The 13,907-nt window shown below is 42.7% G+C and overlaps 1 protein-coding gene across 1 annotated transcript in view; it reads right to left on the minus strand.

Annotated features, from left to right (window-relative positions):
* Positions 1-3,837: 3,837 nt before the first annotated feature.
* Positions 3,838-13,907, minus strand: part of LOC306913025 (uncharacterized protein) — a 126,038-nt gene continuing 115,968 nt past the window's right edge. Inside the window, exons 13-19 of the mRNA XM_079489524.1 lie at positions 12,788-13,101; positions 12,001-12,057; positions 10,242-10,334; positions 8,300-8,381; positions 7,756-7,868; positions 5,427-5,613; positions 3,838-3,997 (exon numbers count right to left, since the gene is read on the minus strand). Coding sequence (XP_079345650.1) covers positions 3,993-3,997; positions 5,427-5,613; positions 7,756-7,868; positions 8,300-8,381; positions 10,242-10,334; positions 12,001-12,057; positions 12,788-13,101 — 851 coding nt within the window. The 3' untranslated portion in view covers positions 3,838-3,992. The remainder of the gene's footprint in view (positions 3,998-5,426; positions 5,614-7,755; positions 7,869-8,299; positions 8,382-10,241; positions 10,335-12,000; positions 12,058-12,787; positions 13,102-13,907) is intronic.

The raw sequence follows: 13,907 nt of genomic DNA on the forward strand, positions 1-13,907 counted from the left end.
ATTGCTGTGTCATTGTGTAGGACTGCAAGGGCCAATGTGTATTGATGCCCCAAAACAGTATGGGCAACAACACTCCCAAAGTAAAAACCCGTAAATTACCCTTAACCCCCCAAACCCTGCTTTAACAAGGAATTCCCTGGTCCACTGTGTCATTATGTCCAATGTGACTCATACAGAAGCATCCTTCTTTGTTGTATTTCCCTACCAGTACCAACCCACAGAGGTCACTGTATCCTGCATGTTAATATCAAGATACATTTCCAGCAATTCAAAATATATTCAGTTCTTAAGACTGGGGTTTCTGGTATTACTTTTTTACCTGGGTGTTGTTTCTATGTGTAAATGCACACCAGAAGACTTTCTCCAAAATTAATTTCAACATTTCCATGCCAGCTAAAATTTAAAATCTGCGCCATTGCTAAAAAGCCTGTTATGTGGGATTTTCAGCCTTGTGTGCTGGAGCAAAACCTTGCTGTGCACACCCTCCCCCCTCCAAAGTGGAACCTCAGGGCACATTTGTGCAACAGGCTGTACTAGACAGACAACGTTGCTGCACTAAAAGGCCCTGATTTTATCAACCACCCAGGGAATAGAACACTTTCAGCACAAACCCCAAGTAGCAACTGAAACACAACGATAAATACATATACAAAAGTGTTGCATCTTTAGTACATTATTTCTCAAAAGACATTCTTTAACGACCCCTTTCTTATAAAAAGTTGGACTTGCCCAATAATAATAATAATGGTATCATATTAATAATCGTAATAGTCAGAATGATAAAACACTTCCTATAATTAAACTCATTAAAGGTAGATGAACATAAAGTTACTCTTCTTAACAAACTTAAGCCTAATTTATGTCGCTCTGTGAAAATAACCAATTTAAAGAAAACTGACATTTTTGGCCAGCAACACTTGGTATGAGAAAGTAATTTTTTTGTTCCTGTGGCGATACAGAGTGCATAAACGGTAACATATCTATATACATCTGTGTGCAATCTCAATAGAGTGCTAAAGAACAGAACGACAAGAACAAAAACCCTGGGATAAAAGCTGAAGATAACATGGCTGCAAACAGGCACAAGGAAAATCTTAACTAGGCGATAACCCGTGGCACAAGAAAGCTATCCACGGCGTCAGCTGCTGTTTTCAAATATCTTGCCCTGGACTGGACTTAAAAAAGCATTCCTACATCCATATTTAAAACTTTTAAATGTTTTAGAAGAAATCACTATCGCTCAGTAAAAGGTTATTGCCAATTTCTGTCAAAACACGCACATCCTTCTCGATTGGCTTGATAAGTTATTCCTCAAATGTAAAGGGATATAATTTTGTTCATTGGGAAGAAAATACAAATAAAAAAGGGGTATTTACTAGTATAAGCTCTTATTGGGGAATATTACAACTTATTTTCTTTTAAATCAAATTACACTGCTCCATCACAGTGGATGTTCTTTGATAATCAAGCATTAAGGTGCTATTGATTTGTATTCATGCCCCCTCTCCCTATCTTGTCTCTACAAAAAGTGTCAATTTAATTTGCGTTTTGCAGTTCCATGGTACTGTATATCTGTGTTTTGCACTTCAGGGCTGGGAAATGTGTGGATTCAAATAAACCTGATGCAGGAACAGGAACGGGATGTATTCAATAAATCTCTATATGATGGAGGATAATAGATTGACAATCCATTATTGCTGCATTATTGTGCTTCATTGCAAATGTCGCCTCCAATTTCCTGCTGTAGAAGTCTGCACATGGATTGCAGCAATGCAAATCCTACATTGTCTGTTCAAGAGTTCAACATGTAGAACTGCTACCAACAAATACAAAATAATTATTTCTGCCTGTCATCATTCAATCGTTGTTTGACTTTGTAATAAGGAAAGCTACTATATCTAGGATTGCCCCAAGGACAGAGATACAGTACTAAACCACAACACTGCAAGTCATAATGCACAAAGGCGTTCAGCTCTGGGCATATTATGTTATCTATAGCCATGCACTATAAAGGCAATTGGAGGCAATACTTCAATACATTGCTACAAGAGTAGAAGATAAGCCACATCGACTGTTCCACTGCCAATACCTTGACAAGAAAATTAATTATTAATACGTATTTATAAATCCTTTTCCATCCAGTCAAACCTTATGTTTTGCCAACTGCCATAAACATACTACCATAACCCTTTAAAAAAACGGGGAAAAAACACCCCAAATGGGTCCACAACCCTATTCATGACTACCGGGACAGACAGATGGTACATCTTCACTACAGCTTCTTCTACCATTTCTCGTTTTGTCAACTATTGTCTATGACATTCTATCTGTCCGTCTGTCTCTCCTTGGAGAATGGCTCAACACTGTGAGCATCCATCATGCTTGTGTACTGCAGTGTTTGGGGAAGCGGGACAAGGCACACAGTAGTTCCTTCAACTGTGGGGACATCTTCCACATGTCCCTCTGGACAGCATTCCCAATAAAACCATCAACACTTGAGTTGGCTTCCTCTATTATCCTCTGTACTCTTTCAGTTTATAACATGTCCTGCCCCCCTTAGTTTGAATGCTATTATTCTGTCCTAGAATACAATATTCCTCAAATGTCACTTTTCTCTTTTCCTTCGACCTCCGTTGTCCTCACATCCTTTTCTACACATCCTTCTGCCCTCTGAACTTCCCGTTTCCTCTCAATGACTGTGTGCCTCGGTTTCTACAAACCTGTGCATGTTTACGAGTTTCTTGAGTGCTATTGGCAAAAGGACCATCCACCGTATTACGCAATACATGACGAAACATATAATAAATAAAGAAACAAAACATTTTTCTTAAAACCAAAACGAAACTGACAAGGGAAACGGAAACAAGAGGTCGTCGAGCACAAGATAAAAATAAAGAGTAAGATCAGATCAGAACAAAACAAAACACCAAAGTTCATTGTTACAGTATTATTCACTCAAACACATCATCACAAACACAGAGAATAAAGAGTTAAATAGCCTAAACAGTTCAAACAGCCTACTAGTAGTCTAGTAACTTCTGTGTGTTTGTCAGCTTGTATAGGTGCCTGCTGTTATGACGGACAGGAGAGACAGAGAGATGTGTGGCTATGCAAATGGAAAGTGAGGAACTAGCTGAGATGAACAGTGAGTATGAATATGCTGAGTCAGCGATTGCTGGAAAACACACGAGAGCCCGCTTTTACGGTCACAAATAAAAGGAACACTACACATTTGACTCTGCATACGGAAGCCACAGGTGAGTCCAGGAAGGTGTCCCATGTATAATTATGGAAGTGGTGGTCAGTTCATGGATGAAGTGAGATCTGTAGTTGTTAAGGGTATGGGGTGGACAACGACAGAGGATCCAACAATGTGAAGCCAGACACCAGTGTGTATACTGTAAATGGGAATCCATCTGAAACCTTGCAATCCCTTCTTTTTTCCTTCACACGTGCTCATAACCGGCCCCCAATGCTCAGTCAATACACAGTCAGCTCAGCCTAATAAATGGGGGCGAAAGGGGGCACTAGCAGCGCCGGAGGAAGAGAGGGTAGTGTATTCACAATCTAAAGACGAAGTTCAAACATGAACCAAACTGTGACATGACAATTCTGACAGTAGAGGGAGTTTTCAGATCTGTTATACCAGTGATGTGGGGTTGGGATGGGGCTCTGATTCACAGATTCACAGGGTGGGGTTTACGGATGAACAGTGCTGTGAGGAGATGATGATGAAGATGAAGGACATGAGAAGGATCAAGTCCTGTTAGAGCACTACTGTCGACCCCCTAACCTCCAGCAGGGAGGGGAGGGAGGGGGCAGAGAGGGAACCCAGACAGCCTGCAGAGTACAGGGAATCGTTGAGGGAGACACTGCGGGGGGGTGTTTGGTGATGGGGGCTGTTGCCCATGAGGGCCGGCCAGGTGATGATGATGTCGGCACCGTGGTCCGTGCGAGAACGCGCTTTCTCGCGGAATTTGAGCTTGAAAGACTCAATCTGCATCGGAAAGGTTTGGAAACAGAGGAGGAAAGACAGCGAGAGAGAATTAACGGGGGGGAGGGAGTTGGGTAAGAGGGGGTGATGTTGTGGGGGTTGGAATGAGGAGGACAGAGGGATAGCAAGAAAATCAGAATTAGATGCCTGCAAAGTAAGAAGTCAAAAGATGACGGGTGGTAAGGTATTTCGGACTGCAGAACACGTTCAAAGTGGCTGTGAGAGTCCGACATGATGCTGCAAACTGACACAACAAATGCACTAATCTGATAAGACAATATTTAAGAAATACAGCGCAAAATCAGAACACATTCACACATTTGACAACGCATGCGCTGCATTTAGAAATGTGCTGCACATTCCGAAAACTCATGCAAATACAGAAAAAATGCAAAAGTCAAAACACAAAAGTCATAATCAGTAGATCATGAAAACAGCTGTATTTGTAGCGCATCATTTCCATTGTGTTCAACCCTGCTCTCGTGTGCCTTAAGAATTTGCAGCAGCACATAAATGGCTTCTAAATACATTCATGTGATGTCAGATTAGTGCACATGTAGTTTTTAGCTTTTTTCGTGTCAATTTGCAGTGTGATGGGATCGGATAAAGGCATGCAATCACAAAGTCCTTCTGGTGATGAATGTGAATGTTTCAAATGAGGACACCAATTAGTCCTAGTGTTTAGCAGAACATGACCTCTGAAAGAAATCCACAAAAAGTAACAAGCCAAAACTTGAATTTTGTACACTGTTCTAATATGAGAGTTATAGAATTAGTTCCAGGCTAGATTTCCAATATCCATAATCTTAAGATGGTACAAACTCTAGCGGTGTCAAATGACACTCAGTGAAGGCAGCAGCATAATATGCAATGCTGATACGTGTGGTTTCTTCCAATAGCCACATTTAAAAAAAAAAAGGAGTGGAAACTTGCTAATCACAATAATGTGATTACAGCAGCAATGCCAAAGCAGGTGTTGTCAATCAGTGTTACCTCCAAAAAGATGTCATACAGTATGTGTTGCTTCCTTTACCGTTTGCAATTTGGCTACCTAAACTGGAAGGGGGAATACTAGAGACACGCACAAACACAAAGGTCTTTTTCAACTGCAGGGCTCAGGGGCTCTAACCTGACTGCGCCAGATTGAAGACGCTCGCTTCACATTTCACACACTCGTTTCAAACTACTTTGATCGATCTGGGATCGCTGTAGGCCCTTTTTTTCCCAAAGCTACTTGGCAGGTGATTGGCAGATCCCGCCCGTAGCTGCCGCCGATTGGTCCGAACCGTGGCCGGTTCGGTTCATCTACTGCGTCAGCGATTCCAGGGAGGCTGTGTTGTGAACTTGTGAATCTATACCGCCCCCATCTGGCGGAGTCAGGTTACAGTGGCTCAGGAACTTTTCCTTCCTGTTCACCCTAATTACTACTTACTTGTCTCTGGGATGCGTGTGTCCAGAGGCTGGGGGTCCCGGAGGCCCTCGCTACCACAGGGGACCCCCTCCTTCAGCCCATTCTCCTGGGCAGCAGGGCTCCCTGCCTGCCCTGGCTCAGAGGTTGGGGCCGGGGTACCACTTGGTGGAGCCCCATCCCCCTCCTCTGTCTCCTTGGCCCCCTCAGCCTAGAAACACATACAGCAGGGGCGTGTCAATCGGTGGAGATGGGGATGGAACAGCCTGGCTCCAACTCTCGCAGGGCTTTTGACTGAACATTATGACTATAATTATGTGATTGAAAGTAAAAAATATAAAGTAAAAACCTTGCATCTCCATACTTTCTTCATAAATGAATGGCCTATTATATACTTTTGCAAACGTAGCAAAAAAGCCTACAAGTTTGTAACATGTTGCATGTGACATGTTGTGAGCATGTATATCTGCTATTTTTGCATAATAATAATAATAATAATAAAATTGCCTAGAATGACTTGATGAAAATTGGGATGCCAGATTTAACAAGATTGGAACAATTGGAAACACAGGTTCTGAAACCCGTTTACTGGAAGGAAATGGTTTCTGCCTGACAGTGACGACATGTAGTCGGTTCAATAATTTATGCAGATCTTTTTTTAAAGAAAAGAAAAATCCTTGGCAAGGAATATTGTCACAGATCTGGAGCCAGGCTACAGTGGAGAGATGAAGGAATTAATGCTACAAAAATAACTCAAATGTTGTGGCTGTTCAACGGTGGATGTAATAATAATAGACACATTGGAAAAACATGGCATGGAATAGATTATGTATAAGAAACAAAGGCAGCTATGGAGCAAAAATATGGACAGAAATGTGCAAAAATGATGAAACTGAATAACTGCAATATTATATTTTATATAAACACCTGATGCTATTTATTTTAGGCAATTTATTTGTGTGTGTGTGTGTGTGTGTGTGTGTGTGTGTGTGTGTGTGTGTGTGTGTGTGTGTGTGTGTGTGTGTGTGTGTGTGTGTGTGTGTGTGTGTGTGTGTGTGACCGGAGTCCGATTTTTGCAGAACACATTTTTTGTTTATTGCTCCTAGAGATTTTGTCTCCCAGGGGCCTAGCGCATTGTAACGAGGATAGACTCCTGCTTGTTACCAGCTGATACCGAAAATAAGCCACTCCAGACTTCTTTTGTCCTAAAAAAAACCTCACGCAAATCTGCATACATTATCTCTGTAGTCATGTGATCAAGACGTATCTGTCACATGTCTCATATTCCATTCCGACATGGCTATGATTGGCTTGCAAAGTTTGTGTAATCAATTGTGCGCTTGGTTCAACAATCATAAGTCTGTGTTGATTTGTGGAGATTATCTTGAATAAAAGCTTTTAAAATCATAAGCCGTTGTTTGCGACACAGAGCTTATTTTCTTAGTAATGTATCTAAAACCCATAGCCGAAAATCCATTGGAAGATTGCAGTGGTGGTAACTCCCACAGTAGAGGTGGTTTTTGCCTCTGCTAGCAGGAATATATATTTAATATATATTTAGCGGTACCAAACACCTTTTAAAAAATCACACCAGGGTGAAGTGAGGGGCACTCTATATGAAGTAATAACACATTTTAACTAACTTTAACTGATCTTATCATAATCATGTAAGATACAATCAAACTTATGTGATCGGCTTTTATAAATTTAATTCAGCAGATGCTTGACATCTGACATCTGACCGAGCTGAATTAAAACAGTTGCACTGTTTATAAAAGCCGATTTGCTCAGACACATATGACGTATATGATCCTTTCATGTCAATGGCAAATGTGACATGAGTTGTGACGAAAAAGCTGTATTTTTCATCTACAATTGCCCCCTTTGCGCCCCCCTAAAATTGCCTATTATAAAAAGATGAATTTAATCTTTATCCCAAAGTGGAATTCAGGTGTCAAAAAGGCGCCACCCCTGTAACACTATAGATTGCTGTTCATTCTTAGCTTATCAAAGACATGAGTGATTTCCAGAAGACTGAACATGCAAATGTACTTTATGACAACAAGTATATGAATGATGCGGTCATGGAAACAATGATCACAACAACACACAAATGGAATACTGTAGGCTGAGGGGACAGGTGACATCACACCAGATCCACTTGGACCGTCGTACCGGTATGTGGTTCTGCTTCCAAATGAGGAGTAAGCCTGAAGCCAATTTGGGAACCCAACCCATAACAGTAAAGCCCATAATATTGTGGTTTTGTGAACCATAGCTGAAGGAACTAGATTGAAAGAGAGAGAGGCTGCAATCAGGGTTAAAGGGTGACAATTGGAAGTGATAATGTCACCTTGATGTTGCCACCACCAGGTGAGTGGCCCAGGTTGTCCATGGAGCCCACTTTGGACTGAGCCTTGTCCTTGAAGCCCACTTTTTGGGAATCGATCTTCACAACACCACCGCCTAGGAGAAACAAAGACCTAGTTGGTGTCATCATGACTCACACAGATGAACCGTAGGTGCTATCGCGACTAGCGACTGGACAGCGGAGGGCCGTCTAACACAGGATATTTTTTTATAATTAGACGGGATGATTTAGATCGCGAGTTATTAACGTTTTAAGATTTTCGTTGTTGTCGGCTAAACAGGGGGGGAACATTTTCGATGACATCTCACTGTTGCGCAACATCGAGGATTGCACAACAGGCGCTCCCAGGCTGTGGAGCGATGCGATCCGTTTTCATATCAATAAACTTTGTCTTTTGGATAAAACTTCATCTTGGGCGCCGGGCGTTACTAATAGAACGGACGGTGAACTTCGTCCTGGACGATTAGGGTGTTAAATAGGTCACATAGTAACACAGACAGGACTACAATTCCCAGCAGCACCTCACCAGGTTTGTGCTTGATGTTGTCCTTGGAACCGCACTTTGACGTCACTTTGCTCAGGTCCACCTTCTTGTTGAGTATTTGCACCTGTTAATTCGTATTTAAAGACTTCATCATCATCTATGTGCAGTATTATATGCATACGTATAAATGAATAGACCAATTTTAAATGGATTCTGTAACATTTTAGTATGTTTCAGAATGTTTCTAATTCAGGCACATTTCATGTATTAACCCTTCTGCTACTCCAAAGTACATTGACATGTGAGACAGATGATTCCCCTAATAACTATAACTATAGTAACATACAGTATGCTCTCAGATTCTTTTGATATGTGCAGAAGCTGATTTCCAGTGATTTAATACCAAAATATTAGTTATTCCATTTGGTTGGCTTCATGGTCATGGCTTGCTTTGTTTCGTCAAGGTAAGGGCAACAATGCAAAGAAGTTGATAGATAGTATACTTTGATGACAAGAACCAAGCAAGCAAAGGTAACAGTATTTCCTAAGAGATATAATTTGTGTGTCAACAAACACTGTAGCACAATAAGAACAGTAAGAAGAAAGCCACTACAGCCTAAATAATTAAATGCAGGAGAGGACAGTTACAGAGAAACACAGTAAAATGTCCCCTGTGTGGATGTCTGTGATGTCTCGTGTTGTCGTCACCTCCCAGGTGAACTCCACTTCAAACACACACAGCCTTGGTTTTTCACCTTTAGCTCTTGTGATGATATGATTATCCACTCAAAAGTAGCCTTTGTGGAGATGGAACAAGTCTGACTCTGAGCCCAGTAACTGTGGAGGTCAGAACTGACCCACATAAGGGGGAAATGTCCACAGAAAGTGTCATGCTAACTAACGCTTAACTAATATATCGGTCAGACCGATATATCGGCCGGGCTCTAGTTTGGTTGACTGTTGTTGAGTTAGTTAGCGACAGGACAGCACAGAAAAGGACAGGAGGGTCTACAGAAGCAAGGGACAGTAGAAAGGGGACGTGGCAAGAGGGATAGTACTGCAGTGCACAGCAACAATTTGAGTGTTAGTTTAATCAATAGCAGTGGTAGATCTTTACACTCAGAGATAAATGAACACTAAGAATTGCGCTTGTGCAAAAGGATGATTAGCGTGCTGGTCGATACATCATCACACAACTGATTCTGCTCTTAAAGGACCAAAAAAAGAACAGTGAGCCACTAGGTGAACAAGTGCCTGCACCCTGCACCCCCATTGCTTTGCCACCCAATGGTGGATTTGGGGGAATTATGATAGGTAACATTTAACTGCAGTTTCCTAAAAGATCATTGCCTAAATTTACAATTTAGGCATTTAGCAGACGCTATTTATCCAGAGCGACTTACAGTAAACAATAACAACACAAGTACATATAAATAGTCATCTAGGAGCCTAACATCTGTCTAACCTAACATCTGCCTAATAGTAGAACACTATAGAATCTAAATGACATATTTTAGCCTTTGCATGCGCCTGCAAGGCCGTCAAGGCTAGGGCGAGTGCTATGGCACGTGCTACGGGCGAGTCTGAAGATGTGAGTTTTCAGACTACGGCAGAAGATTGGGAGTGAGTTTGCAGTTCTAAGTGCAATGGGGAGTTCATTCCATAGTTTGGGAGCTATAAAGGGAGAAGAGTCTGGGTTTAAACCCCTGCTATGCCTTCCGTCAATGTTTCCCAGTTGACGTTTGCCCAAATTGTGGGTCTACTCTACAAACACTAACTGTCCCACCTTTACTCACGTATTTACACAACGTTTCAACGGTGAGTAAAGTCAGAGTTGTTGTGACAAACGGCCCAGTGCATAAGCTCTGGCCAGCGGCTGGGCCAGTACTTACTGTAGTGACAAATGGCCCAGTACAGTACAGTACAGTACAGTACAGGGCCATTTGTAGTACGAGCTCTAGCCGACGGCTGGGCCAGTACTTACTTTCCCTCCACCAGGAACATGCTTCATATTGTCCTTGGAGCCCAAGCGTGAGGTGACATGGCTGAAGTCCAGCTTTTTGGAGACTATCTGAACCTAAACGGTCACAGCACAGCAGCAAGAGACGACAGGAGTAGAGAGAGGAAGAGGAGGGAGTATTCAACACCATGGTTAAGGTTAGAGAGGAAAAGACAGGGGACAGAGAAAGGAACGGAGACCAGGGCAAAAGTATATTTGAAAGTGACTTTGTCTTCGAATATCAGAATAGGTGCATTTAACCCATTTTGGGGCGGGAACCCCTTTTGGTGTTAGCATTATGTTATGCTTTAGCTATTGAAAAATAGCAGATCTACAAGCTCATAGCGCGCCACCGAGTGGCGCGCTACGAGCTTGTAGGTCTGCTATTTTTGAAAAATCGAAGAACGACTGACATAGAAACATAGCTTTTTCAGAAAACTGTCAGGAAGTAGAAGACATTTTTAGAATCTGATCTCAGGTCAAAATGGGTTAATTGCACGGACCACCGAAGACAAAATGGTACCACTGATCATATTAAAAAATAATTCACGTATAGATTTGCCCAAATCTGAAGGGGGAAATAGAGCGAGCTACAGGATGCCACACAGGATCTTTAATTAATAGCACACGCATGCATCAAAACACATGGACCTGCCCCTGTCCAATAAGTAGAGAAATGTTCTGTTACACAGTACATTCTCTAACATATGTGGAATAACACATATGTGTTTGTTTAGGAAAGCCATTAAATAGATTTTTGAAAATAGACTCCCGTTCCATTTCTGTCAGCTATTTACTTTCATAGCACAGGAGAAATGGGTTAGCATACCGGTATACCAAAACACGGCCACTGATCAACCCAAAACCAGAGTTTTATTGTTTTATATAAAGTTGTTGCAACAATAGGATTGCACATAAACGCACGCACGCACGCACGCACGCACGCACGCACGCACGCACGCACGCACGCACGCACGCACGCACGTGGAGCCAAGATGCTCAAGGTGAGCCAATATGTTTCGTAGACAATTCTAGCACCTTACTGTCAGCCAGCTTTAACACCATCAGAAAGAACTGGAATAATGCCTAATTTAAAGCTCTTAAAGCTACTGCTCAGTTAGATTAATACCTCCAGAGCTAAACTGTGCACATTTTGAAAAGACAGTAACAAAGTGTTCACTGACAATGAAGTGCAAAATGCAAGGATTATGTTAACTTTTATTGAGCTTATTATATTATTAACTTAAAATGTTAGGGTTCAGTACCAAGCACGAGGAGAGACCAACATCCCACAACGACAGGAAAGGCCTAATCTGGTCTAATCTCTATCTATCTATCTATCTATCTATCTATCTATCTATCTATCCATCTCTAACCTGTAGGCAAAAATGAGTGAAACCGGTAGTCAGGGAGGAGTAAATGACCACACAAAAACACCACTACTGAAGGGATCTGTGACACCAAGTGAAACCAAAGCATGACCTGAAGATGCTATTATTGCTTTGTAATGCTACTTAAACTCCACCAGATCAATTTGGAAGTATGTCTGTCTGTAAACAAAAATGAACACACAATAAATGTCTGTCAGATGGATACATGTAGGTACAGTAGGTAGGTAGGTAGGTAGGTGCGTGGCTGGATGGATCAATATATGGATGGCTGGATCAATGCTGCCCTACAAGTGCAGAATGGCTGGATAGAGGTTTGTGGTGGTGTGAGTGGTAATGGAGGGGTATGAACTCACTTTGCCCTGGCTGGTTTCTTTGGAGGCATCGCCCCTGTTCTGAGAGGCAGTGGACACCTGAGGAGACAAGCCCGGGCCTGAGTCAACAACAACAACAACAACAACAACAACAACAACGAGAGTGGAGAGGAATGTGAGGAGGAAGAGAGAGAAGTAGGGTAGGAGTAGTAGGTGGAGGATGAACAGTTGTAGGCTTAGGAGGTAAAAAGGAAATGGAAAAACCATAGGGCAGCGGTGGCCTAAGGGTTAGACTGAGGACCGCCCTTGTTGCCGAAAGGTTGCCGGTTCGATTCCCCTGACGGGCAGGAAAAATCTGGGTCGGGAAGTGATTGGTCATCACTCACCCAACACCGCTGAAGTGCCCTTGAGCAAGGCACTGAACCCCCAACTGCTCCAGTGGAGCTGCTTCGTGGCCAACAGTATAAGACTGAGGTTGTACTGGTCAGCTCCCAGGTTTTAATGTGTGTGTCTGTCTATGTGCAGGGCGTTGCTGAAAATGAGCACTTGTGCTCAGCTACTACCCTGGGTAAATAAAGGAGAAAAAAAGAAAAAAAAGGAGGTACAGTACAAAGACGAAAGGCAAGAAAAGACAGATAAGGAGGTTGGATGAGGAAACATGGAGGAAGATAGGATAGGTTCCAAAGAATCTACAGGTGAACTCATCACCTTCTAATACTGCCACAGAGGGAATCATTTGGAAAATGGCCGCCACTGCACTCATGTCATTTCAAAGGGGGGAACATGATTATTGAGGACATCTGAAGTAACCAAGGCCTTATTTACGTACCTTCCCTCCCCCTGGCTGGTGCTTCATGTTGTCTATGGAGCCGATTTTGGAGCGGGCGTTACGTACGTCAGGGCCCGATGCTGTGCCAGGGCGGGAGGTGGTTCTCGTGCTGCCGGCGGTGGTGGGTGCGCTGGTTGAGGAATTGGTGCGAGGAACGCGGGGCACCAGGGGTTTCTTCTCTGGTGCTGTGGTGGCAGTGGACGAAGAGGTGGCTGTTTTGGTGGGTGCGGTGCGGACAGCAGCAGCACGGGGAGAGCTGGTACTAGTGCTGGTAGCGGTACGGACAGTGCTGGTCTTGGGTTTGGGGGAGTCGACTGGAGAGAAGAGAGGAGGGAGGTGAAGAGTTACCAAATGACGAGGCATCAACATTCTAAAATGAGACATTTTCAAATGTTTTTAACGACACAAATGTTGTATGGGAGTCCCTGGCACAAAATCCTTTCAGATGGGGGTCAGTGACCAAATACATATTAATTTGAGTGTCCTTGACATGAAAAGGTTTGAGTTTGAGAGCCACATGCTTTAAAAAACACAAGAAACAAAACAACTTTAGTAAGACAAGTAAAAAAGTCTAATAAAAAACAAAACACAGCTAAAAAAAAGTGTAATTATAAGGTTGAATATGATATGCTTCCCGTGCTGACAGGCAGTGCTTAGCTTGTTGTTGGAGCCCATGCAAGCAGATTATTAGAGCGAGGATGTATCACAAGGAGAGGCAAGGACCATGGTAATCCAACGGCTGCTGTGCAGAGGGGTTTAGGTTCCCTGTAGATTATTCTGAAAAAGCCTCGTTTTTCTTTACAAGTCTTCCCGGTGTCATTGGGAGAGCTTGTGTCATGACTATGATCACTGTAAGAGCCCTACTGATGTCAAATTGTTACCTATAATCTCTCCTCCACAGATGCAGAGCCGTGACAGTGTGGAGATAGCGATGGGGAGAGAGAGAGTGAGGGAGAAGAAAGGAGTTTAGTAGGAGGTAAGGGGGAAGAGGAGAGTCAACTGAGATGAAAGGGAGAGAGAAGAAAGAGAGCAATGGAGAAAAGATTATGCTAAATTTGGCTTCTGCCACATGCGAACAGTCTTTGTTCCCACGTTGTCTCAACATACTTTTCTACTAAAT

This window comes from Electrona antarctica (genome assembly GCF_951216825.1).
Source record: "Electrona antarctica genome assembly, chromosome: 20".
NCBI classification, from domain to species: domain Eukaryota; kingdom Metazoa; phylum Chordata; class Actinopteri; order Myctophiformes; family Myctophidae; genus Electrona; species Electrona antarctica.